The sequence below is a fragment of the Dama dama genome, chromosome 4 (genome assembly GCF_033118175.1).
Source record: "Dama dama isolate Ldn47 chromosome 4, ASM3311817v1, whole genome shotgun sequence".
Classification (NCBI taxonomy): domain Eukaryota; kingdom Metazoa; phylum Chordata; class Mammalia; order Artiodactyla; family Cervidae; genus Dama; species Dama dama.
Window position 1 is genome coordinate 8,209,644 of NC_083684.1, and position 24,461 is coordinate 8,234,104.

Consider the following 24,461-nt stretch of genomic DNA (forward strand, 5'->3'; position numbering starts at 1 on the left):
TGTTGGGTCGCAGTCCCAGCCAGGCCCTGGTTCTACGCAGGAGGGCAGGCGGGCCAGCGGGGCTGTGCACCCAGGCTCTGGCTGGGGAGGGGCATGGCTGAATCTCAAGGCCCTGGGTCCCAGCGGGAGATATGCTCGCGAGCTGGAAAAGAAGAGGAAGAACAAGGGCTGGTGACTGTCCTGGGATGGGACCCTGCCACACCAGGTCCAGAAGTGGCCTCCACGGGATCCCCAAGGAGCTCCAGATGCCCCAGCAGGGGCTGCGAGGCCGGGCGAGGCTTCATCTCCGCCCTCACAGTTCACGGCACTCGAAGGAATCAGGGCGCACCCAGCAGGGCCCCGTGTGACGGCTTTAGTGGCCAGAGGCAAGGGACCTTGAGAAATTCCTGGCCAGGTGTAGTTCTGGTCTGTGTGGACAGGGCTGTCTCCCACTCTGGGCTCCAGGGGCCTGCAGGCCCAGGATCGGCAGGATTGCCTCGGGCCCGGTGTGCAGACACGCAGGGCTGTCACCCCCACACCCCCCAGGGACAGGGGGGCCTCAGGCCTGGTGTGCAGACGCGCAGGTCTGTTACCCGGACACCCCTGGGGACGGGGGGCCTCGGGCCTGGGGTGTGCAGATACGCAGGGCTGTCACCCCCACACCCCCAGGGCCAGGGGCCAGGGCGGGGAGCCACGGGAAGGCCCTCACCAAACTGGCAGATGTAGCGGTTGCGGGTTTTGCAGCGCTGGTCATTCCAGTTGAAGGCAGCCGACGCCTGCAGCTCCACACAGTTGCCAAACCTGCGGGCCGAGGTGGTAAGTGCTCAGGTGGAGGAGGGAGGCGGGAGGCGGGGAGAGGCTCCAAACCCCCTCCCAGGGGCCACCTGTGCCTGTCCGGGGCCTCCCGAGGCCCCACCGCACACTCACAGGGGCCTCTGGGACTCAGAACCCCCTCCTGGTCTCCACACCTGCTCCTCCAGCCGCTCCAGCTCCTCCCTTCTCAGGGGGCGCCTCGCCTGCTGCCACAGCCCACTCCCAGGCCCCGCAGCGGCGGGGGGCGGACAGGCTGCGTCCTTCCTCCCACCAGGCTGAGGCCGTCTAGGGGCAGGCCCAGGCCCAGCATGGCTGCCCTCAGGGAGGTCAAGGAGAGGTAGGGGCGCTCGGGAATCTCGGTGGGCACACAGGCTGACAGCCTCCACCCCCGCCCCGGGCACCCCCTGACCACCTCCACCCCCCACCAGGCACCCCTGACCCCCTCCACCCCCGCCCTGGGCACCCCTGACCCCCTCCACCCCCACCCTGGGCACCCCTGACCTCCACCCCTGCCCCAGGCACCCTTGACCCCCTACACCCCCACCCTGACCACCTCCATCCCTGCCCCAGACACCCCTGACTCCCTCCACCCCCACCCCGGGCACCCCTGACCTCCACCCCTGCCCCAGGCACCCTTGACCCCCTACACCCCCGCCCTGACCGCCTCCATCCCCGCCCCAGACACCCCTGACCCCCTCCACCCCCACCCCGGGCACCCCTGACCTCCACCCCTGCCCCGGGCACCCTTGACCCCCTACACCCTTGCCCTGACCCCCTCCACCCCTGCCCCTGGCACCCCTGACCCCCTCCACCCCCACCCTGGGCACCCCTGACCTCCACCCCTGCCCCGGGCACCCCTGACCCCCTCCACCCCTGCCCCAGGCACCCCTGACCCCCTCCACCCCCCTGGGCACCCCTGACCTCCTCCACCCCTGACCCCCTCCACCCCCACCCTGGGCACCCCTGACCTCCTCCACCCCCCTGGGCACCCCTGACCCCCTCCACCCCCACCCTGGGCACCCCTGACCCCCTCCACCCCCCTGGGCACCCCTGACCCCCTCCACCCCCGCCCCGCACACCCCCTGACCTCTGCTCCCGCCCCGGGCACCGCTTCCTCCCCTGCCCTGGGCATCCCAGGGCTTTGAAGGCCAGGTGGTGCAGGGTGGCTAGTGGACAGATGAGTGTGCGGGCTGATGCTGGGGGTGGCCAGCGGAGGGCAGCATCAGCGTACTGATGTAGGCGGAGGGGACGCTGGGGGCAGGGCAGGGTAGGTAATACGGAGATGGAGAGGCAGCTGAGGGGACGGTGGGGGGTCGTAGCCTTCTGGGGTCCCCGTCTTTTACGTGAGCCCCTGGGTCGGGGATGTGCCTCGTTTGGCACCGGGCCCACACCCAGCCACACCTGCACCTCCGGCACGAGGACCCCAGGGAGGCCCAGGCCCTCAGGGCGCTCGGGCAGGTAGCAGGCGGGTGGGGGTCTGGTCGTGTCTGAGGGCTCAGCACGCAGGCCCCGGTGGGAAGGTGCGCAGCGGACGACTCACCCCTGGTTGTCCGGCTGCCCGAAGGCGAAGCTGGTGAAGGACTGCTGCTCCCCCGTGGTCCAGCGGAAGGAGTCCTTGGCAGTCTTGTAGGTGAGCCCTGGGCCATAGCAGCCAAGGTTGGCCCTGCACCCAAGGTCCCCAGACCCCGCCCGCTCCCTGGGCTGAGGGCCTGCCCGGAGCCTGCTGCCCGATGCCCGGTGGGCCCCCGGCCCTGAGACCCCTTCCCAGCACTTCCGGCTCCTCTCCGTCAGCTCTCTCCCCGGGGAGGGGACGCATCAGCCTGACTGCTGGCCGGGCTCCGGGTTACCACGGCCCAGATCCCTGGAGGAGCATGGGTGCCCCAGCCCGGGCACCCACACACACACGCACACACACACACACGCCCCACGTCAGCCAGGCACTCACCGATCCAGAAGTTCCTGGTCTCAAAGTCACCGTCAGTCACCTCGTTGGCGGTCTCCAGGCGGCTCAGGAAGAAGGCCAGGATGTCCTGCACTTTCTGGCTCTCAATCTGGGCGAGCACCCCGCCCCTGCCCTGTAACCCCACTCTGGGTCACGCTGGCCCCAGAGCTCAGGCCAGCCCCTCCTGCCCCTCCCGCCGGCCCTCGTGGCCACGGACATCAAAGCTACGTGCCGGCCAGGCTGCCCTCAGCCACCCATGCCCGCTGCAGCCTCCTGCCTTCCTCTCCCTGCCCACCTCTCCTCTGGCCTGGGAAGGGTTTCACCTGCTGTGTCCTAAATACATCGGGATTGCTTGCCACCATTAGTAAGTTGAGAGGTTGAAGGAATGCATCTCTTAATCCAGGGTCCCTCGGTTAAGACCCCTGCTTGGGCCCAGGGGGCGGCCGCCGGGAAGGCAGGGACCAGCCGTTACCTGGCATTTCATCTTGGCGCCATAGTAGGTGTCCGCCTCCGAGGACACCGTGAAGCAGTCTCCGTCGATCCTCAGATCGCAGGTATGGAAGGGAAAGTGCACCTTGGCTGGCGGGAGGGGAGCCTGACTTTGTGCAGGACCTCAGAGCAACCACCCTCCCTGGCCTGCAGGGTGTAAGCTCAGGGTGCCCCTTCCCCGGCCACCTGCTCCAAGTTGGAGTGGGGGGCGGGGGGGTCAGTGTATGCTGGCAGATGGGTAACAACCAGCTCCCTCTCTCAAAAAAGATAATCTGTGATTGCGACAGTGCTGTTTCTGGGGTGTAAAGACCCGACCCCCCACGGCCAAGTTCACTCATGGAGTGGGCGGGGTGCACTCCATGGGCATCTGTGGGCTGGTTTGGGCGGGACCCAGCCCCTCACCGAGGGGTCCAGGGCGGGCCTGGCGGTCGGGGGTTGTGCGGCGGGACTCACTGGCGCACTGGGCTCCCCCGAAGCCGACGTCACAGATGCAGGAACACTCCTCTTCCCGGAACCGGCCGTGCACGCACTGCACGCTGCACCGCACTGCCAGGATGGGGGGCGGGGGATGTGCACGGCTGCCAACCCCAGCAAGAACACCAGCCCGGGGCTTCTCTGTGCTCTTTGGCATCTTTGAGCTGGGGGGAGGAGCTGGGAAAGGAATCTAGCCGGGATCCGCAGCTGCCCTCTCTGCACCCTCCCAGAGCCTACGGGCCAGATCCGGCTTCACTGACAGTCGGTGCTCAGTGGGTGCCTACTGGACGGGGACATGCTGTGCGCGGTCACTCACCAGATGCCCGACCCAGCTCCAGGTGCCCTCACCTTGACAGTATCTGCCCGTGTAGCCGGGGGGGCAGCGGCAGTGGCAGGTGCTGACGTTGAGCTGGCCATGGTTCCGGCAGCTCATGCGACACGGGTTCCTGGGGACCTCTGGTCAGGCGCAAAGGAAACGCTGAGCGGGCCTCCCCCGGGCAGGCCAGGCGGGGGCCTCCCCGGGTGCCGAGGGCCGGGGCTTCCGGGACAGCCCGCTGCCCTCCTCTGCATCACCCGATCAGGCCGGCTGGTGGGCGCACTTACCGCAGAGCCCCCCTGCATGGTCCCAGGCTTTGAAGCAGCCCGAGACGCTGGCCGTGCAGAGCGAGCACCAGGCGCCCTTCTTGTAGGGGACGATGGTCTTCCCATTAACCTCCCAGTTCCCTCTGCGAAAGCAAGGAGCGGAGGGCTGCACGGACCTGGCCTTGGCCGCGGCAGGGACAGGCCCTGCTGCCAGCCCGCCAGGCCCTGTCAGTCCCTCCCTGCCCCGCCAGGGAGTCAGGGAGCTGGGTGAGACAGGGAGATTTCCCAGGAGAGAAAAGATGACCTCCAAGCGAACACTGGGCAGATTCCCTGAATGCAGGCTGGTGCTTCCAGGAAGGGGTGACTGAGCAGAAGTCATGCTCTGCATGGCCAGAATCCTGGGTGCTGCGCTTTCCCACCAGGGGTGCAGACCCAGGGGTAAAGGCCTGTCGGTGGGTGTGTGGGTGTCTCACCCTGGCTGAGAGCACCCCTGCCCTGCAGCCCAGCAGGAGACGGCAGGGCCCTGCCATGCAGGGGGCTTACCCGGGAGAGTAGGCGCAGACGAAGGCTTCCAGCTCGCCCTGGGCCCCAGAGCAGAGCTGCCGCCCACAGCCCAGCTGGCTCGAGGTGGCCCACACGAGCTGCAGGAGACACGGTGGCTCAGACACCCCATCGCGGGCCCCCCTCCACTCCCAGTCTGGGGCCTGCAGCCTGCAGGATGCTCCCCCGGGCAGGGCGCGCGCTTTTGCCCCAAACCAGGCGGATAAACAGTTTTGTCACCTCCCTGGGGACCCCAGGAGCAGAGCAGCTGTGCTGGGCAGGGCGCTAAGGATGGGTGGGAATAGTCTAGAAAGACCTCCTGGGTGGGCAGCTGAGGGTCCGCAGATACCTGAAGGGCGGGGAGACTGGATGGCTGTAGGAGAGGAGCAACAGGAAGACCTGGACATCAAGGGCCTTGTGATGGTTGCAAAAATGGCCCCAACGCTTCACGTCTCCTCTCCCCACAGCCCGTTCTTTACAAAATGTGGTTTTGCATCAAGAGGCGGAATCTCCCACACCTTGAAAATGGCTGGCCCTGCGGCTTGTGTTGCTCAACACAATGCCAGAGAAATGATAGTCTAGCCGTTTCAAACCTAGGTCTCAGGAGGCCCTGCAATTTCCACTCATTCTCTCATGCTCAGCCACCGTGTGAGCAAGCCTGCTGAAGGCTGAAAAACCCTAGAGGGCAGAGATGACTCCACTGAGGCCACTGTGGGCAGTCAGCTCCTACCCAACCCAGGAGCTGGTTGTGGTTGCAAGAGTGAGCACCGCCAAAACCAGAGGAAACTCGCAACCGAGCCCAACCCAAACTGCCAACCTGCAAAATCACAGGATGCTAAATTTTGGGATAGTGTGTCAGGCAGCAATAGCTAAGTGATACAGGTTTTTAATACTATTCAAAACTTAGGTTTAATGTATTAGAATCAGTGACCACTTGGAAATAACACAAAGGGTCAATACCCAAGAATAGCCAAGCAAACTCCAGTAGCTACTAAAAATGACCAACATGAGGCTGGGAGATGTGCTCATGTAATCATATATATGTCTCCAACAAGTAGAGACTGTGCATTCTTTTTAGGAGTGCATGGAATTTTGCAGACATTGATCCTTCACTAAACAGCAAAGTGAAAGTGAAAGTTGCTCAGTCCTGTCTGACTCTTTGTGACCCCATGGACGATACAGTCCATAGAATTCTCCAGGCCAGAATACTGCAGTGGATAGCCTTTCCCTTCTCCAGGGGATCTTCCCAACCCAGGAACTGAACCTAGGTCTCCCGCATTGCAGGTGGATTCTTTAGCAGCTAAGCCATGAGGGAAGCCCAAGAATACTGGAGTGGGTAGCCTATCCCTTCTCCAGAAGATCTCCCCAACCCAGGAATCAAACCAGGGTCTCCTGCATTGCAGGCAGATTCTTTACCAACTGAGCTCTCAGGGAAGCCTAATAGCTGCAAAGCAAGATTCAATGACTACCAGATAACCAATGTCCTACAGATCACATTCTATGAATTCAACGCAATAAAATCTAAAGGAAGTAATTTAGAAGTAAGTAAAGGAGAAAACCTGGCTTCCCTGGTGGCTCAGTGGTAAAGAATCTTCCTGACAATGTAGAAGACTTGGGTTTAATCCCTGGGTCGGGACGATCCCCTGGAGAAGGCAAACGGCAACCCACTCCAGTATTCTTGCCTTGGAAATCCCATGGACAGAGGAGCCTGGCAGGCCCCAGTCCATGGGGCTGCAAAAGAGTCAGACATGACTTAGCGACAAAACAACAAAGGAGAAAACCTAGTTAGGAAATTTAAGTATACATTTCAAAACCAAAGATGATATTATCATGGAGGGACTTCCCTGGTGGTCCAGTGGCTTGTCAATCAGAATAGATGCTGGACTGAAGCAGGATCCTAGAGACCCACTACTGTGACAAATACACCCGCTCTGATTCTAGATATAGGAGAAATCCTAGGTGTCCCAGGGAAGAGGTACTTTCTGGGAACGTGGGATAACAACTGATTACTAATACATAAGTATTTTAGTGTTTGATTAACTATTATAACAGTTGGTACATAGATGAATTACAGTCCTGCAAGTAGGAAGGCAGGGAAGAGTTAACATTTAAAAATATATATTAATGTTGGTATTGTGATTATTTTTTAGAAAGCTGTTTTTAGTTGTGGCATGTGGGATCTAGTTCCCTGACCAGGGATTGAACACGGGCCCCCTACATTAGTAGGGTATGGAATGAAAAAGTTATCTTTTAGACATATATGCTTATTTATGGATAAAATTATAAGTCTAAAATTTGCTTAAAAATAATATGGGAGGAAAGGGAAATAGGTAAGGTTATAGATGAAACAAAATGAGCTATGACAAGAATATACAATGGAGAAAAGACAGTCTATTCAATAAGTGGTGCTGGGAAACTGGACAAGATATGTGAAAAAATAATATTAGAACATGACTTTAAAATCCTTAACAAACTTAGATCGGAAAGAAATGTCTGTAAAGGCTAATTATTAAGTTCATATGAAAAGTCAGTAGAAAGAATCAAGAATAGCCATGAAACTTTTGAACAATAATAATAATATTGGGATTTTCCTGTCAAAAAACTTTTTATGAAGCCATAATAATTAAAGCACATAATGTACAGAGTAATTTTTAAAAAAAGCAACAGAAAGAAGAGAGAACTCAGCAGATATGGGAGCTTGGTATATGACTGAGATGGCATTAGAGTCCGTGGGGGAAAGAGTCAATACTTAATACAGAAGTGAAAAAAAAAAAAACAATAAAATGCAATTCTACATCACCTGATGGCTTAATGACTTCAATATGAAAAAAGGAAAACATCTAAACTTTGGAAGAAAAGAAAGAATATCTTCCTGATGTCAGAGTTGAATAGGATTTCTTAAACATAATACAACAAATGGATGAACCGTAATGAAAAACATGAGAAGTTCGATTACATTAATATTAAAATTCTCTGAAGGTTTCTTATAAAAAGTCACATAAACAAAGAGAAAATACAAGCCATATGTTAGAAAAAAGTATCTGCAACCAATATGGACCAACAAAAGTATAAAGAATATAGAAAAGATGCTTATAAATTATTAAGGGAAAGATGAAATTAACCAGCAATGAAGCAGAACAGAAAAGAGGCTCAGTCTCACAGGTAATCAGAGAAATGGACATTAAAAACACAATGAGGTAGTGCTCCACAGCATCAAGTTGGCAAAAATTAAGGAGCTGACAGTACGGGGAAGTGAGAACTGGTTTGTGGACAGGAGTGGAGTAGGGGACACCACTTTGACAACAGGTAGCAAGGTTGTAGGTGCGTGCTCCCTCTGACCCAGCCACTCCCCTTCTAAGTGTATCCTAGGGTGGGAGTCCCCAGTCTCCAAGATCTAGTACCTGATGATATGAGGTGAAGCTGATGTAATAATAACAGACATAAAGCTCACAATAAATGTAATGCATTTGAATCATCTGGAAACCATCTCCCTCAACTCCAGTCTGGAAAAACTGTCTTTTACAAAACCTGTCTTTGATGCCAAAAAGGTTGGGGACTGCTATCTTAGAGGAACTCTGGACCCATGTGTGCAAGAGGACCTGAGCTGGGCTTTATGTATTGTGGTGTGACTTGGAAGAGTTAAAAAAAAAAGTAACCCCAGATGCCCCAAAATTGTAGTTTATTCATAGTGAATCTCAATTGCTTGCTCAAATCAATGGAAGTAAATCTTACAAATGTGATCTAAAGTGATAAGCACAAATAGCAAAAGGAAGTGTACATTTAGGTACATTTAGAGAGCACTTAGGATTTAGTAACACACAACCCACTTGCATAAGGAGAAAAGGCATCCAGACCCTTCCACGTGTAGCAAAGATATTCCAACATTCTTGGGGGAATTCCCTGTAGTCCAGCGGTTAGGACTGGGTACTTTCAGTGTGGGGGACAGGGTTCCATCCCTGGTCAGGGAATTGCTTGAGATTTTGCCTGTGTTTTTCAGGGCTGGACCTTGGTACCCAAAGGACACCAGTTATAGAGAAGATACTAACGATTTTGTGGAGGGGAAAGAAAAAGGAAACATGCTTGGGGAAGGGGGTGATCCACCTGGACTCCTGGAGGTCAGGAAGTTTACCTCTGGGGAGGGACAGAGGTGAGTGGAAGAGGAGGGCTTTTGCTTAGCTTTACTTTTTTAAAGAGATGAAAAACATAGTTAACACTGTCTAAATCTAGGTAGTGGGTAAGAAAGTGCAAGCCGCTCAGTTGTGTCCGACTCTGTGCGACCCCATCCACTCCAGTATTCTGGCCTGGAGAATTCCATGAAGTGTAGAGTGAGTAAGGAGTCGGTTATTTGATTTAGTTTTGAAATATTTCAGGTTTAAAGCTGAAAAAAGGACAACTAACGGGAGGAAAAGCGATCACCAGTTTTAGGACAAACCAGCCCCTCCGAGCAGCCCAGCAGGGCTGGGGCCCAGGGCTAGAAGCCCGGCCTCACCTGAGTGTAGCGGGCGCAGGTGGCGTTGGGGGCGCACTCGGCCGCCGAGTGTCTGTACTGCCGCCCCTCGGAGAACCACAGGCCCACCACGTGCACGAAGGTCGCGGAGCCCGCGGGCAGCAGCTGCGCGTTCCAGCCCACGTGCCGGGCGGCCCGGGGGACGGAGGCCGGGCTCGGGGCGGGGGCACCGCAGAGGGCCGCCCGGGCCTGGGCCTGCCGGGCCAGGCTGTCGCTCCAGTCCTGGGGGCGGGGGGCACACACGGCAACGTCAGTAGGGGCCCCCGGCCAGGCGCGACTGACCCGCCCCCAGCGCAGCACGACCAGAGGCGCTGCTCCTACGAACAGAGCCCTCGAGCAGGGATCGCGCTTGGCGGCTCGAGCGCTCTGAGCTGGTTTCGCCCGCTTCCTCGGGGCCAGGGAAAGGCAAGCAGGGCCTGCAGGGGGCGCTCCAGGCTGTGGGAAAGACACCTGCCCATCTGGTCCCCCCACCGCAGAGCCCGGCTCGCCCAGCACTGAGAGCCTCCGGTGATGGCACCCTCAGGCCCTGCCCAGGACTCCACCACACTAAGGGACCGGGTGCTCCGGGGGGCGAGTGCTAGCCCAGGTGATGGGATGGGCCTCTGCTGTAATCTCCGTAATGTGAGCTCTGCCGTGCCCAAGGCTTCCGAGCTGGTTCTGTGCTAGGTGAACCTGGCCCTGGTCATTTTCAGAAAGGCTCCCTTTTGGCTTCCCTTCTGTGATGTAAAAAATGGCAGCAGCCGTGCTGCTGTGTCTTATTCCCTAATTCTGGTTTTGGACTGTGTAGGGGCTCCAGCTGGAAACCAGACCCGAGAGGGTGTAAGAGGTCTCCAGGGCCTCCGTCCTTTGGTCTCAGCAGGCAGAGCTCTCTGGAGTGGACCCGATCTGCTCTCCCCAACCAGGCGTCCCTGCCCCCATCCACCAGCCCCCTCCTCTGAAACAGGGGCCTCAGCAACCAAGATGATATGTGTCACTCAATCATCATGCCCTGGTCCAACCCCACTGCCTCATTCCAGCTGTGTGACCTCCAGCTGTCTCCTAATCGCCATGAGACTCAACATACTCTTCTGTAAAATGGAATAGTAAGGTGGAAGCTCCCTGGTGGCATAGTGGTTAGGGTTCTGGGTTTTCAGGGGGCCCCCGGTTCAGTCCCTGGTGGGAGAACTGAGATCCCACAAGCCATTTGGAAGAGCCAAAAACAAGTGGGAAGGGGGATAATAAGGTCCCAGAGGATAAGATGGTGTGAGGACTGCATGTCTGCAAGGAGCCAAGTGCCGCACCTAGGGCCTGGCCCCGGCAGATGGTGGTTGTCATTTCACTGCTGATGGGGGCTGCACGGGGCCCCGCAGGGCCTCAGCCTCCTTTGGGGTGCCCAGGGCCAGAGCTGTGCGTGAGGCTGAGCCGTGGGGCTCCACTTGCGTTTTTAATGAGGTGCTCTTTTCTTAGGCTCAGGCACAAGGGCCGTGGGAAGTGCAGGGCCTGACCAGAAGCAGCCGCGCTCCGGCACTAGGGCTGCGCGCGTGGGAGACCGGAGCCAGGACCTGGGCCCCCGAGGAGGGGCTGAGCACACGCAGAGGCGGGGAAGGGGAGAGGCGACGCCCCCGCCCCGCCCCCACCTCCTGGGAAACTGACCCCGAGCGCTCAAGGTCGCCGCAGCCTCGGAGGAGTCCGTGGGAAGCAGCCATGGGGGACCTGGCCGGCCCCACGCCGGTTCCCCCCTCGCTCCCTGGACCGTTACGTGGGCGGGGGCAGCCGGGGCCGCCCTGGGGGGCCCCAGGGTGACACCTCCGACCCCGCAGCCCCGAGGGAGTGCTGGGAAACCGGGCATCCCCTCCCTGGCCCGGGTGAAGGGGCCCCTTCTGGTCGCCTGGATAGACTGCTGGAGAAGCGGGTTGGGCCGCACACAAGCCCCCCACCCCCGCCCAGCGGGCTGCCTCTCCCGCCCAGACGAGCCTCCCGTCCCGCCGGGACGCCTTTGTGACTCTCCGCGTTCCTGGAGGAGGGGACCCCACTCCATCCATGTCTTCTGGTCTCCGGGGCAACGGGAAGGGATGCAGGGAAAAGTCCGTCTTTTCGAGAGGAGACCAGGCACGGCCGGCCCGCTGTGGGCCAGGGGCGGCTGCCCCTCCCGCCCTGCCGGTGGAAGGCGCCTGGCGGCAGCGCGGCCTCCCAGCCCGTGACGGTCGCCCCTCCGCCCCGGGAGCCGGGAGGCTACGCACCATTCTCTGCATGTTGGCCGCAGGCGGGTGGACCTGGCTTCGCAGGCGGTTGTGCAGGGAGACGAGGAGGAAGCTCTCCTTCTTGCTCAGGACTGGGGTGGGATACAAGGTCAGGCCACCTGGGCTCGCCCCTGGGTCACCGCGGCGCGATGAGGGGGCAACTCTGCACTTAGGGAGCAAAACCCGAGACGGGGCGGCAGCGGTGGGCACATGGGGGGACCGGAGCCAGGGATGGGGAGACAGAGAGAGGCGGAGAAAGGAGGGGGACTGAGACAGATAGGTGTGGGTGTAAAGGAGGCTGAGAGCTGGGGTGGGATGACCGAGGGGATGCGGTCCCGGGCCGGGTGTGAGAAGGGGCCCGGGTTGGGCTCCCCGCAGCCCCTCTGCCTGGGGCTCATCTCAGCCAGAGTCTCCCCCGCGCGGCTCGCAGGGCACCTCCTCCCCTCCCCACCCCGCACCGGGCCCACGCCCCTTCCTTCTCCTGGCCCGGCTCCATCCTCCCCCACCCCTCTCAGGCCCCTGGACTGTTCCAGGGTGGCTCTTTCAACTGCCCTGGGCTCAGGCCTGGGAACTGGCTCCCGGAAGTCCCCTGGGACCCTCAGAGCATCTCCACCTTTCCCTCACCCAAGGCCCCCTTACCTCCAGGCACTGGAACCCGCTGCTCCTGCAGCTGGACTGGTTGCACCCCTGCCCAGGTTGTGCCAAGGAGAGCCAGGAGCAAGGGCAGGAGGCCAGGCCAGTGGCCTCCAGGCCTGGGCAAGGGCTCCAGCCGCAGCATGGGCCTGGTGGTGGCTCTGGGCTCAACCTGGCTCAGCAGTCCAGCTCGCTTCCCAGACTGGACGGAGCTATTCACGATCTCGAGGAGTCGCCCGGGGCTGGCAGACAAAGGGGAGGCTGGTGAGTAATCGGTGTCCGGACAGCCCCCGTCATCAGCGCTGGCATGGAAGGAGACAGACAGCTCCCATCCCGGGGCGCCCTCCCTCCCCCGATCGTGGGCCTGCCCGCCTGCCTGCCCGCCAACAGCCAGTCGACCAACCTACTGAGTGGTTCGCAGTGACCCCGTGGCCCCTGCTAATCATTGCAGGATTATTGGAGCTCTCGGGGAGCCCTCGGAGACACTGCTGATTGGCCCGCAGACATTCCAGGGCTGCAGATTAACGAATAATAGCAATGCCCAGGCTGGAATGGTGTCCTCCAGGCTCATCAGCAGCTTCTCTTCCCAGCCCCTGGCCCAGGGAGGCTGGGGCCTCGAGCCCTGAGGGCGGGCAGGAACTGGGCAAGACCCCAGGGGAGTTCTTTCCTTTCTTGGGAAGCTCGTCCCAACCCCCAGCCATGAATTAAACATAAGCAGGTGGTAACTGCGCACCAGTCAGGTGCCACCAGTGGATGGGGGCACCGGGGCGGTGGGTTTGTAGGGGAGTGGGTGGGGGCTGCTCCGTGGGTGCCTTAGGGCGGTCCGTCTGAGCGGTGTGGGGGCTGGGCCCCAGCCCTGGTGCCCCCCACCCACGTGACTGCAGGCCTGGAGGGGGAAAGCAGAGGGGAGCACGTGATGCTCCTGGCTGGCTGCAGTCCTCTGGGAACAAGTCAGCCTCTGGGCCCACAGGCAGGAAATGAAAATGCTCCTAGAAAATAAAAGTGTGTCCCACCGGCCACAGCCAAAAGCCCACATTCCCCTTGGGCAGACCAAAAGTTATTCAGCCATTCCCAGGGGACAGGCCCGCGAGCCAGGTGCTTCCTCCTTCTGAAGTTTGTGTGACCCCTGAACCCTGGACCAGGCTAGGTGTCAATTCCTCGGAAGCTTTCCTGAGATACCAGTGGGCCTGGCTTTTGCTGCTGCGGGTGGGGGCGGGAACATGATGGAACGTGGATACCTTTGGGGGCGTGGAGACAGGGTCAGACACAGGGACCCCAAAGCCAGCCTGGGGTTGGGTGTCCCCCTAGATGACTCAGGGCCTGGGGCGTTTCTTCTCCCTCAGACAGATGACCAGACAACCTCAAGGCTACCCTGTCTGGATCCCAGCAATGCTTAGTAAAGCAGGGATCTTTCTCTATAGAGTTTACAAAGCAGCTTCAAATATGTGAGTTCACTTGGTTGTTGCAACAGCCCCCGGCAGGGCAGACGAGGTGCTCCGTCTGTAGTTGGGGAAGCTGGGGTCAGTGTGTCTCAGGGCCTGGCCCCAGGTCACCCAGCGAGCACAGGGTACCCACGGCTGATGGAGAGGCTCTGTCTTCACACTCCCAGACCCCGGTGCCGACCTGCCTTAGTTCCCATCTCAACCCTGTGAATTCAATTCCCACAGCCCTGCTCTGCTCTGGGTAACAAAAGACCCAATCCCTGCTTCTGGGCTTTGAAGATAAGCATGGCTAGTTTTCCTGTAATATAATGCAGGGCAGCAGCGCAGGTGGGAGGAAAATACATCTGGGGCCTGGAGGGGAGCGCCTTTTGAGCAGCCCTGGTCACTGTAAGAGGAGGCCAGGGCGAGCCCCGCTTGCAGGAGCCAGAAGGGGAGAAGCAGAGCAGAGCAAATGCCAGACCGGACGTCACAACTAGGTTCCGACCGAGGAGCCCTGTGCGACCCTGGGATCGTCACTGCCACCCCGGGTCTCAGGGGCCGGCGGTGTGAAGCAGGGTGACAGCCTCACTGGACTCCCTGCCTGGGGCATTGCACCTTGGTGTACGGAATATTTCCTCCTAGGTCCAGACCTTTTCCAGGAGCCTGCTGAGTGGCTGGGATGGGTTTTGAGAATGGGCATGCATTCCCCTTCTTGTAAAAAGTGTTCCCCAATAAGCAACCTCTATTCTTTTAAAAAATTAATTATTTATATATTTGCTTTTTTATTTCGGCTTCTCCGGGTCTTTGCTAATGTGTGCAGGATTTAGTCGCGGTGAGCAGGGGCCACTCTCTAGTTGCAGTGCAAGGGCTTTGTTTGCAATGCCTCCTCTTGTTGCAGAGCGCACTAGGTGCCCAGGCTTCAGTAGCTGTGGCGCACAGGCTCCTTCCTGGACCAGGGATCCAACCCATGCACCCTGCATTGGCCTGGGGATTCTTAACCCCTGGACCACCAGGGAAGTCTGAAATCTTTCTTCTGATTTCTATCACCATAGAAATCACTATTTATTCTATTGCCATTTATTATCACCATTCTATCACCATTTATTTGTAATGTGTACCATACTTATTCAGTCATATCCAACTCTCTGCAACCCCATGGACTGTTGACCACTAGGGTCCTCTATCCATGGGATTTCCCAGGCAAGAGTAGTGGAGTGGGTTGCCATTTCCTGCTCCAGGGGATTGTCCCAACCCAGGGATCAAACCTGCATCTCTTGCATCTCCTGCATTGGCAGACAGTTTCTTTACCACTAGCGCCACCTGGGAAGCCCCCCCAAAATTTCATGTAAATGGACTCAGAATATACACGCTTGAGGCCTGGACTCCTTTGCTCTGTGAAATGTCTGTGAGATTCATCTATGTTGTTACCTGTATCAGTAGATTGTTTTCACTGTTGCTTTAATTGATGACAGTGTTTCACTCTATTTTCATTCTACTATTGATCGATATTAGGTTGTTTTAAGCTTTTGTTTACTATGAATAAAGCTACTATACATATTGTATAGTTTAAAATTTTCATTTAATAAACACCTGTAAAAGAGAGAAAAGACAAAGTTGTCCAAAGCATGAAGGGAAGAGGGGACATCACCTCAACGGATCCTACAGAAATCAGAAAGCTCGTAAGAGAGCATTAAGAGCAACTTTATGTCAACAAAACAGACAACGTAAGTACAATGGATAAATTTCTAGAAAGATAAATTACCAAAATTGAGTCAGGAAGAAATAGAAAATCTAAAAAAAAGAAATAGAAAGTCTAAGTACATCCATCATAGCAAAAGAAATTGGATGGAAAAATCTTCCCACAAAGAAAAGCTTAAGTGCAAATAACTTTACTGGGGAATTCTATTAATATTTAAAGGAGAAATAATACCAATCATGTATAAACATTTCCAGAAAGCAGAAGAGGAAGATTTTCCAACTCACCTTACAAGATAAATATTATCCTGCTACCAAAGCCAAAGACATCTCAAGAAAACTATAGATCAAGATCACTCATGAATACAAACACAAAAATCCTCAATGAAATATTATAAAAATCTAGCATTGTATAAAAGGATTAACATCATGATCAGGTAGGATTTATTGTAGGAATACAAAGTTGATTTAAAATGGAAGTCAACGGATGTATTGTATTAACAGAAGGACTTCCCAGGTAGTGCAGAGGTAAAGAACCCACCTGCCAGTGTAGGAGTGAGAGATGCGGGTTTGCTCCCTGGGTCGGGAAGATCCCCTGCAGTAGGAAATGGCAGCCCACTCCAGTACTCTTGCCTGTGAAGTGCCATGGACAAAGGATCCCGGTGGGCCACAGCCCATGGGGTCGCAAAGAATCAGATGTTAGAAAGACTGAGCATGCACACCCTGTAATGACAAAACAAGGGATGAAACTAGATCCTGTCAAAGGCACAGAAAGAGCATTTGATAAAATTCCAAACCCATGCTGTATGAAGATTCTCAACAGACTAGGAATAGAAAGGAAATTTCTTATCTTGATAAAGGGCCCCAGTTATGGGCTTATATGATTTGCACCCCCCCAAATTTATATCTTGAAATACTAATCCTGGTACTTCAAGATGTAACTGCATTTGGAGATAGAGTTTTTAAAGAGGTAAATAAAGTTAAAGGAGTCATTGGGTGGGTCCCAACTCAATGTGATGGGTGCTCTTATAAGAGGGGGAGGTTAGGATACACATACTCAGAGGGAAGACCCATGGAAGACATAGAAAATGGCCATCCGTAAGCCTAGGAGAGGTTTCCCTGGTGGCTCAGTGGCAAAGACTCTGCCTGCAGTGCAGGAGATGCAGGTTCAGTCCTTGGTTTGGGAAGATCCCCTGGAGAAGGAAATGGCAACCCACTCCAGGATTCTTGCCTGGAAAATCCCATGGAGGAGCGTGGTGGGCTGCACTACATGGGGTCGCCAAAGGGTCAGACACGACTCAGCAACTAAACAACAACAACAAGCCCAGCAGAGGCCTCCAAATAAACCAACCCTGTTGATGTCTTGATCTTGGCTTTCTAGCCTCAATGTAAAAGCCTCAATGAAAGCTCAATGTATCAGAAATACATTTCTGATGTTTAAGCCACTCAGTCTGTGGTACCTTGTTATGGCAACCTAGCAAAGTCATACAGCCCCTATGAAAACACTACAGCTGACATTGTATTTAATGGTGAAAGACTAAATGTGCTCCTCAGTTGAGAGGAGAAATAAAGCAAGGATGTCTACGCTCACCACTTCCACTCAACACTATACTGCTGAATGTGCAATTAGTGCAAGAAAAACAAAGGTATAAGGAAGAGGTAAAATGGTCTGCAAATGATATGATGCTGTATGTAGAAAATCCTAGTCAATTTTTTTTTTTAAAGCTTACTAGGACAAAGTTCTCAGGACACAAAATAAATGTATAAAAATCAATTGTATTTGAATAAACTACAAATAATACAAAAATGAAGTTGACAAAATATTTCCATTCACAATAGCGTAAAAAGTGTAGACCTAAATGCATAAGACTAAAAAGCATTACTGAGAGAAATGAAAGATCTAAATAGATGGAGAGACACTTCACATTTATGGATTAAACAACTCAATATTGTTAAGATACCAGTTATTTCCAGATGCATCTACTGATTCAATGCAGTTCCTATCAAAATCCCACAGCTTTTGTTTTTGTAAGGGACAGTGGCTTTATTTATTACTGTTTTTGGCTGCAGTGGGTCATGGCTGCTGTCCTCGGGCTTTCTGCATTGCGGCACGTGGGGGCTGCTCTCTAGCTGTGGTGCGTGGGCTCCTCTCTGCGGCGGCTTCTCTTACTTTGGAGTGTGTGCTCTAGAGCACGTGGGCGCAGGCTCGCAGCTGTGTGATCCTCCTGGACCAGGGACCAAGCTCATGTCTCCTGCATTGGCAGGCAGATTCTTAATCAGTGGACCACCAGGGAAGTCCCTCTCTCTTTTTTTCTTTTGAGTGAGAACTAGGTCCTAAAATGTATATGGAAAGGCAAAGGAATCAGAATAACCAAAACAAATCTGAAAAAGAAAAAAATGGGAGAACTAATACTACCGGATTTCAAAACTTGCTATGAAACTATAATAACCATAACTATGTGGTGTGGAGAAAAGATAGGTCTGTAGATCAAGGGAACAGAATAGATACCCTAGAAATAAAAAGCTAAACTTATGGTCAATTGATTTATTTTATTTTTTAAATTTAATTTTGTTTTCAATTGATTTATTTTAAAAATTTGCTGGAGGGCAGTTGATTTACAATGTTGTGTTAGTTTCAGGCATATAGCAGTTATTCGTTATCCATGCACATTCATTCTTTTTCAGGTTCTTTTCTCATATAGGTTATTATAGAATATTGAGCTCCCTGTGCTATCCAGTAGGTCCTTGTTGATTCTCTATCTTATATATAGTAGTGCGGGCTTCCCAGGTGGCTCCGTGGTAAAGAATGCACCTGCCAGTGTAGGAGACACAGAGGATGCCAGTTTGACCCCTGGGTCGGCAAGATGCTCTGGAGGAGGCAATGGCAACCCACTCCAGTATTCTTGTCTGGACAATCTCATGGACAGAGACGTCTGGTGGGCTACAGGCTACAGTCCATGGGGTCGCAAAGAGTCAGACACGACTGAGGGACTGCGTGTATGCATGTATGTGGCTTAGGTATTTTGGGGCAAGATGCTTTGAACTTTGCAGTGCATTTGAAATCTCTCTCTTCTTTTAAATTTTTAGCTGCACTCTGCTGGGTCTTCATGGCTGGGGCGTGGCTTTCTCAAGCTGCAGCGGATTTCTGTAGGTGCAGTGGCTTTTCGTGCTGCAGAGCACCTGCTCTAGAGTGTAGGGGTTCAGTAGTTCGGACCACAAGCTTAGTTGCTCCCCAGCCTTCCCTTCCCTGGGATCCAACCTGTGTCCCCTGTATGGGCAGGTGGAGTCTTAACCCCTGGGCCCCCAGGGAAGTCCAAAGAACCTTCTTCAAGCTCTGGACTAGAATGTTTTGGGGCTTCCCAAGTGGCCCAGTAGTAAACAATCCACCTGTAATACAGGAGACACGGGTTCCATCCCTGGGTCGGGAAGATCCCCTGGAGAAGGAAAGGACAACCAGCTCCAGTCCTCTTTCCTGGAGAATCCCCTGGACAGAGAAGCCTGGTGAGCTACAGTGCAAGAGGTCGCAAAAGAGTGAGAGCCGACTTAGTAACTAATCAAGAGTGTCCTTGAGCGGCGGACCACCGGGGATCAGTCTTGGCTACTGGCCTGGAGCGCGGGGCCGCCCTCCCACACTCAGCGGAGGCTGCCGGCGGCGGGCCCCGCTGCACCTGCAGGAATCACCGGGGACTGAGGGCCCTCCCGGGCAGAGTCCAGGGCGGCTCAGAAAGACCCGGCCCGCCATCCGCCTGCGTCTTGGCTAAGGCGGTGTTCCCCGATGGCGGTGGGGCCTCGCGAGACCCTACAGGGGAAGACAGGGCTGCAGAAGCCAGAAGGTTTACCAGAGGGTCTCGGGGAATGAGATGAGACAGGTCCTCTGCTCCAGAGAAGGAAGAGAGGAGGGCCTGGCGGTCCAGTGGGTAGGACTTTGCACTCCCAGTGCAGGGGCCCTGGGTTCAGGGAACCAGATCCCACAAGCCGCAACTAAAAGGTACTGCATGCCGCAATGAGGATCCAAATTCCCTGTGCTTCGTTAAAACCCAGCACGGCCAATAACCCTGGTCTCCAGCACTGCACGCGGATTCCTCACTGTCTGAGTCACCAGGGAAGCCCAAGTAAAAGGGGTGGAGTCAGAGCTCAGGAGAGGACCTCATGGGTTCAGAACCGGGATATAACAGAGATGTGCGTGTGTAACAGGAAGTAGCCTGGCGCTAGGTAGGGCTGCCTGCTAGCTTAAGGCCATAGAGGAACAGGGTCATTTTCAAGGATGACCGGATGGCAATGGTTCAGAAGCTAGGAGGATGCTGACTGTACCTCTTGACGGTGAGGCCCGTGGGACAGGTCTGGCCACGTGACTGACGATGCCCTCAGGAGAGCTGTGTTTCCATTGAGACAGCGGGTGGAGAGAGAAACACTGACGGTGTCACCACCCAGGGTTCTTGGCCTCTTTACTCAGTAGAAATTGAAGAGAAGCCAGACAAGAAATTCAGGCCAGGCTGCACCAGGAAGGAGTGAAAGCATGGAACAGGTTCCCTTTATTGGTGGCAATGCGGTTCCGTGTATGAGATGAGGGTAGGAGTGGGTCCAGGGGTTGGGCTGGAGGAGGGGCTTAAGTGGTCTGCCCGCCTCTGTGGTGCTGGTGTGTGCAGGGGTAAGGGGGTTCCCTTTCCTCTACATCCTCTCTAGCATCTGGTGTTTGTAGATTTTTTGATCATGGCCATTCTGGCTTGTGTGACATTGTAGTTTTGTTTTGCATCTCTCTAATAATTAGTGATGTGCATCTTTTCATGTGCTTTTGGCCATCTGTCTGTCTGTCTTTTTGGAGAAATGTCTGTGTAAGTCTTTGCCATATTTTTTAATTGGGTTGTTTGTGACACTGATCTGCATGGGCTGCTGGTATATTTTGGAGTTTGATCCTTTGCTGTTCACTTTGTTTGCAAATATTTTCTCCCATTGTGTGGATTTTCTTTTCATTTTGTTTATGGTTTCCTTTGGGCTTCCCTGGTGGCTCAGATGGTAAAGAATCAGCCTGCAATGCAGGAGACCCGGGTTTGATCCATGGGCCAGGAAGATCCCCTGGAGAAGGGAATGGCAACCCACTCCAGTATTCTGCAAAGTGTTGGACATGACTGAGCAACTAACACTTTCACTTTTTTGCTGTACAAAAGGATTTAAGTTTAATTAGATCCTATTTGTTTATTTTTGCTTTTATTTTCATTACTCTAAGAGGTATATCACAAAAGATAAGTGTTGTCATTTATATCAGAGACTATTCTACCTATGTTTTTTTCTCATAGTTTTATAGTATCCGGCCTTACATTTAGGTCTTTAAGCCATTTTGAGTTGGATTAAATAAAGAATCCATATTGGTTCTTCCAATCCAAGACCATGGTGTATCTTTCCATCTGTTTCTGTCATCTTTGATTTTTTTCATCAGCATCTTACAGTTTTCAGAGTATAGGCCTTTTATTCCTAGATATTTTATTCTTTTTGGTATGATGGTAAATGGGATTGTTTCCTTAACTTCTCTTTCTGATCTTCCACTGTTGGTGTATAGGAACCCACAGGTCATTTGCTTTATTTTTAGAGTAATCGTCTTTTAAGCTTTCATTTATTGTGCGTCTTTTTGGCTGTCGTTACGGCAGGCAGGGCGCCCCCTTGTGGTAGCGCCTGGGCTGTGCTGGGTCTTCACGGCCGCACTGGGCTCTCCAGTCACGGCCGGCCGGGGCTACTGTCTAGTCGTGGGTGGCCGGCCTCTCATTGCGGTGGCTTCTCATTGCAGAGCACAGGCTCTGAGGCAGGGCGACTTCAGTACTTGTGGCACATGGGCTTAGCTGCCCCACGCCACGTGGGATTTTCCCAGCCCGGGGATCGAACCCATGTCGCCTGTATTGGCAGGCGGATTCTTAACCACTGGGTCACCAGGTAAGTCCTGTAAATCATTTTAAATGGGCTAAGCCTCAGACCACTCCTAGGGCTACACTGACCCTGAGGAGTGCAATGGGATGCAAGCTGGTCTAGGGTTGATGCGCTTCTTGGCAGAGATTTGCTAAGTTTCATTTAAAGTATGGTTCATTTTCTTTCCCTTCCCTGAAGGCTGGATGTGACCAGAGGCTTGTTGTTTATCCCTAGGGTCGTTGTGAACCACTGTGTGACTTTGGCTATAAAAGAGGGCCCTTTGTTGCTCTAGAGGCACTTTGGAAATCCAAATCAAGGAATTATTTCTTTTAAAAGGAACTTACAGACTTCCATAGCCTTTTTAGATTGGGCAGGAAACACTTCACTCATCCATGGAAATATCAACGAGCACCAGAAGATATTTATATCCTGATCGTGGGGGCATTTGGGTGAAATCTAGTCTTCCCCCAGACATGTCCCTCAGTGTTGAATTGGCCCGAGTGAGGAAGGGGGAATTGGATGGGCCTGGGGTTATTAAGGGACATAATCACAGGCCAGCATTCCATTAGTGCGTCCCTCCTAAAGAGGGTGGCATCATGTCAGCTCTGAGAGTTTCCATTGATGGGCCTCAGGGATTAGCACCTTGTTCTCCTTTATATACCAGCCAGTGCTTCCTTTCTCAGAGCCCCATTTCTCAGCATGTTCTTTTTCCTTTGGGGAATCCTGGGGGTGGCTTGAGGAGGCTGGGGGGCCAATCTCTAGGGCCATAACCCGCTTAGGCCCCTGCAGTCAAGCTCCCTGGTTTGCAGTTTGATCAGCATTGCTGTCCTCTTGGCTGACAAAGACCCATCCCTCTGATGGGCCTGCAGTAGATTCCTGCTCCCTGGGTCAGGAGCTGCACTCTCATAAAAGATCCAGACTGACAGTCTCCACTCTTGACTGCTGGAAGCAGAGTTGCTGCTTTCAGGGCTTGGCACACCTTTAAGGTAATGTCAGGGGTGTCCATTAGCAGAGCTTGATAACTTGTTAGCCTTCCTTCGGGCAACCAGTATGTCTTTGACTTCGAGCCCAGACTGGACCTGCTGAGGGTTAATGCATCTACGTGTTGTCCCAGGGTAAGCTTGGAAGCCTTATTAGCCAACATGGCTCAGGCTGGTACTGCCTGCAGGCAGCTTGGCCATCCCAGAGTCACTGAACTTAGCTGTTTTGAAAAGTCAGTCACCGGCCTCTGATCCGGTCCCAGGTTTTGGGTCAGGACTCCTAATCCTTTTCCTGACCTCATGGATGTAACAGGGTGAGGGGCTGGTCCAGATTTGGAAGCCCCAGTGCTGTGCTGCGCTCAGTCTTTATAGCGTCTCAACGGCCGCCTGGTGATCCCTGTTCCATCGAAGGGGTCCCCTTCCTTCTCCCTTTAGAGCCTCTTACAGGGGTTTTGCTTCAAGACCATAATTGGGAATACAGATATGACAGAACCCAGCCATCCTGAGAAAGCTTCTGGGTTGCTTGTTTGTGGTTGGAGATGGTAGTGCACTTAATTGCTCTTTTTCAGTCCGAGGCCAGAGCTTATGCCCTTAAGGTGAAAACAAATCCTAAATATTGAAACGCTTGTTGTGAAATCTTGTGAGCCTTGTTTGGGGAGACTTTATATCTCCTTTTTGCCTGAAAGTTTAGGACCCTAACAGTCCTATTTTGATCTGAATCTTGTTTGGTCTCACTACTTGTCATTAATCATAAATGTACTCTGGCAGAGTTCTGTCCTCAAAGCTCAGTTCCTTTGCTAATGCATTTCCAAAAACATGGAGGCCATCTCCAGAACTCTGAGGAAGCACCGTCCAGGTATACTGGGTGCCTTCAGGGTATCAGTGTCCTTCCCTTCAAAGGCAAAAGGATATTGAGAGTCTGGATGTAGGGAAATACAGGAAAATGCATCTTTGAGGTCCAGTCCAAAGAATTTCCTAGCACTCCTGTCTCTTGGGTTGGGAGGGTGCAGGATTGGGCAGCAGTGGGTGAATAGGGATGACTGCTCTTTCACCACTTATAAGCCCTGAACAAACCAGCACTCCCCATGAAGCTTCTGAGCCGGCAGGCTCAAGGTGCTGTAAGGGGGTTGGCAGGGCCTGATGAGTCTGTATTTTAGGACCATGAGCAGCTACTGGATTCCTCTCAGGCTTTAAAGGATGTTGTCTTTTCTAAGGGTCTTTTCCCCCAGAGCTTAACCTTATTTTATTGGGAGAATACATTTTGCTCTTCCTGGCCCAGAGGTGTCCCAGACTTCGGGATCTGCTTGTTCCCTAACTTCTTCGGGGATGTCTTGGGGAATATTTTGATGACCAGCAGGTGGGTCATCTACAGGTACTGGGAGATGCATTCTCTGTTTGAATTCTCTACCTCCTTGGACTTCACTCTGTCCTAAGAATATACTAGCTCTCAATTTATTTAGCAGATCTCTCTTGAGGAGGAGCACAGGGCATCTTGGCATATATTGATACAAAAGGAAGTGAGTAATAATAACGGACCAGGTTCCACAGGCAAGGGGAGACGTGAATCAGCTTACCTTTGGCTGTCCATCACTGCTGCCACAGTACAGTCACAGTTGGAGAGCGGCCAGCTGGCCAGGTCAGACCAGAGTGGGCAGCTCCAGGATCTAGAGGAAGTTCACTTCTCCTGCCTGCCACATTGAGGGTGACTTGAGGCTCTGCTGGAGTGATGAGGATGGATCGGGCGGGATCTGGAGCTGGGCAGGTTCTGGGGCCTCTCATCTGCGAGATTGGCAAGAAACAGGGGCCAGGTGGGACAGACTTACCAAATGTGGTGACGTTGAAACAGGAGCTTCAGGCAGCCACCTGTCACCCATGGAGAAGCTGAATTCGAGTCCTGGGGGTGCCCAGACCCTCCCCTGGGAAACGCACATCTGTCCCTTTGTGGTCACTTCGTGGTGTCCCACAATATATGTTACCAACCAGGTTCTCTGGCCTCCTTGCTCAGTGGAAATTGACTAGAGGCTAGACAAGAAATGCAGGTGTGGCTTTATTGGGTCCCTGCTGCAGCCAGAGGGACCCACAAGTATCAGTTTCCCTTGCTTGCTGGCTCCCTGAGAGGGGGGCGGCCTGTTCCTTATATGACGTGCGAGTAGGGGGGGCGGTCAGGGGTCTGCTGGAGGGCTGGCTGAGGGGGTCTGCCTGCCCCTTTGGTGGTGCGATCTGCGGGGGTGTGTGTAGTGCCCTGCTTTTGCTCCTGGCTCTTCAAAGGTGGCAGTTGGGCTTTTTTGGTCT

The 24,461-nt window shown here is 54.1% G+C and overlaps 2 protein-coding genes across 2 annotated transcripts in view; one reads left to right on the plus strand and one right to left on the minus strand.

Annotated features, from left to right (window-relative positions):
• On the minus strand, window positions 1-12,658 carry LOC133049875 (C-type lectin domain family 18 member A-like). Its single transcript, XM_061133898.1, has 13 exons — window positions 12,582-12,658; window positions 12,185-12,420; window positions 11,546-11,637; window positions 9,309-9,548; window positions 4,823-4,920; window positions 4,301-4,422; window positions 4,046-4,153; window positions 3,677-3,769; window positions 3,207-3,313; window positions 2,738-2,867; window positions 2,333-2,429; window positions 689-780; window positions 1-142 (listed from the first exon to the last, which is right to left on the minus strand). The coding sequence occupies exons 2-13, from the start codon at window positions 12,321-12,323 to the stop codon at window positions 105-107; spliced, it is 1,356 nt and encodes a 451-aa protein (XP_060989881.1). The 5' UTR covers window positions 12,324-12,420; window positions 12,582-12,658; the 3' UTR covers window positions 1-104.
• The window catches only part of LOC133052481 (basic proline-rich protein-like), a 16,533-nt gene continuing 4,393 nt past the window's right edge, over window positions 12,322-24,461 (plus strand). The window contains exons 1-2 of the mRNA XM_061137405.1: window positions 12,322-12,442; window positions 12,493-12,591. Of these exons, the coding sequence (XP_060993388.1) occupies window positions 12,322-12,442; window positions 12,493-12,591 (220 nt within the window). The remainder of the gene's footprint in view (window positions 12,443-12,492; window positions 12,592-24,461) is intronic.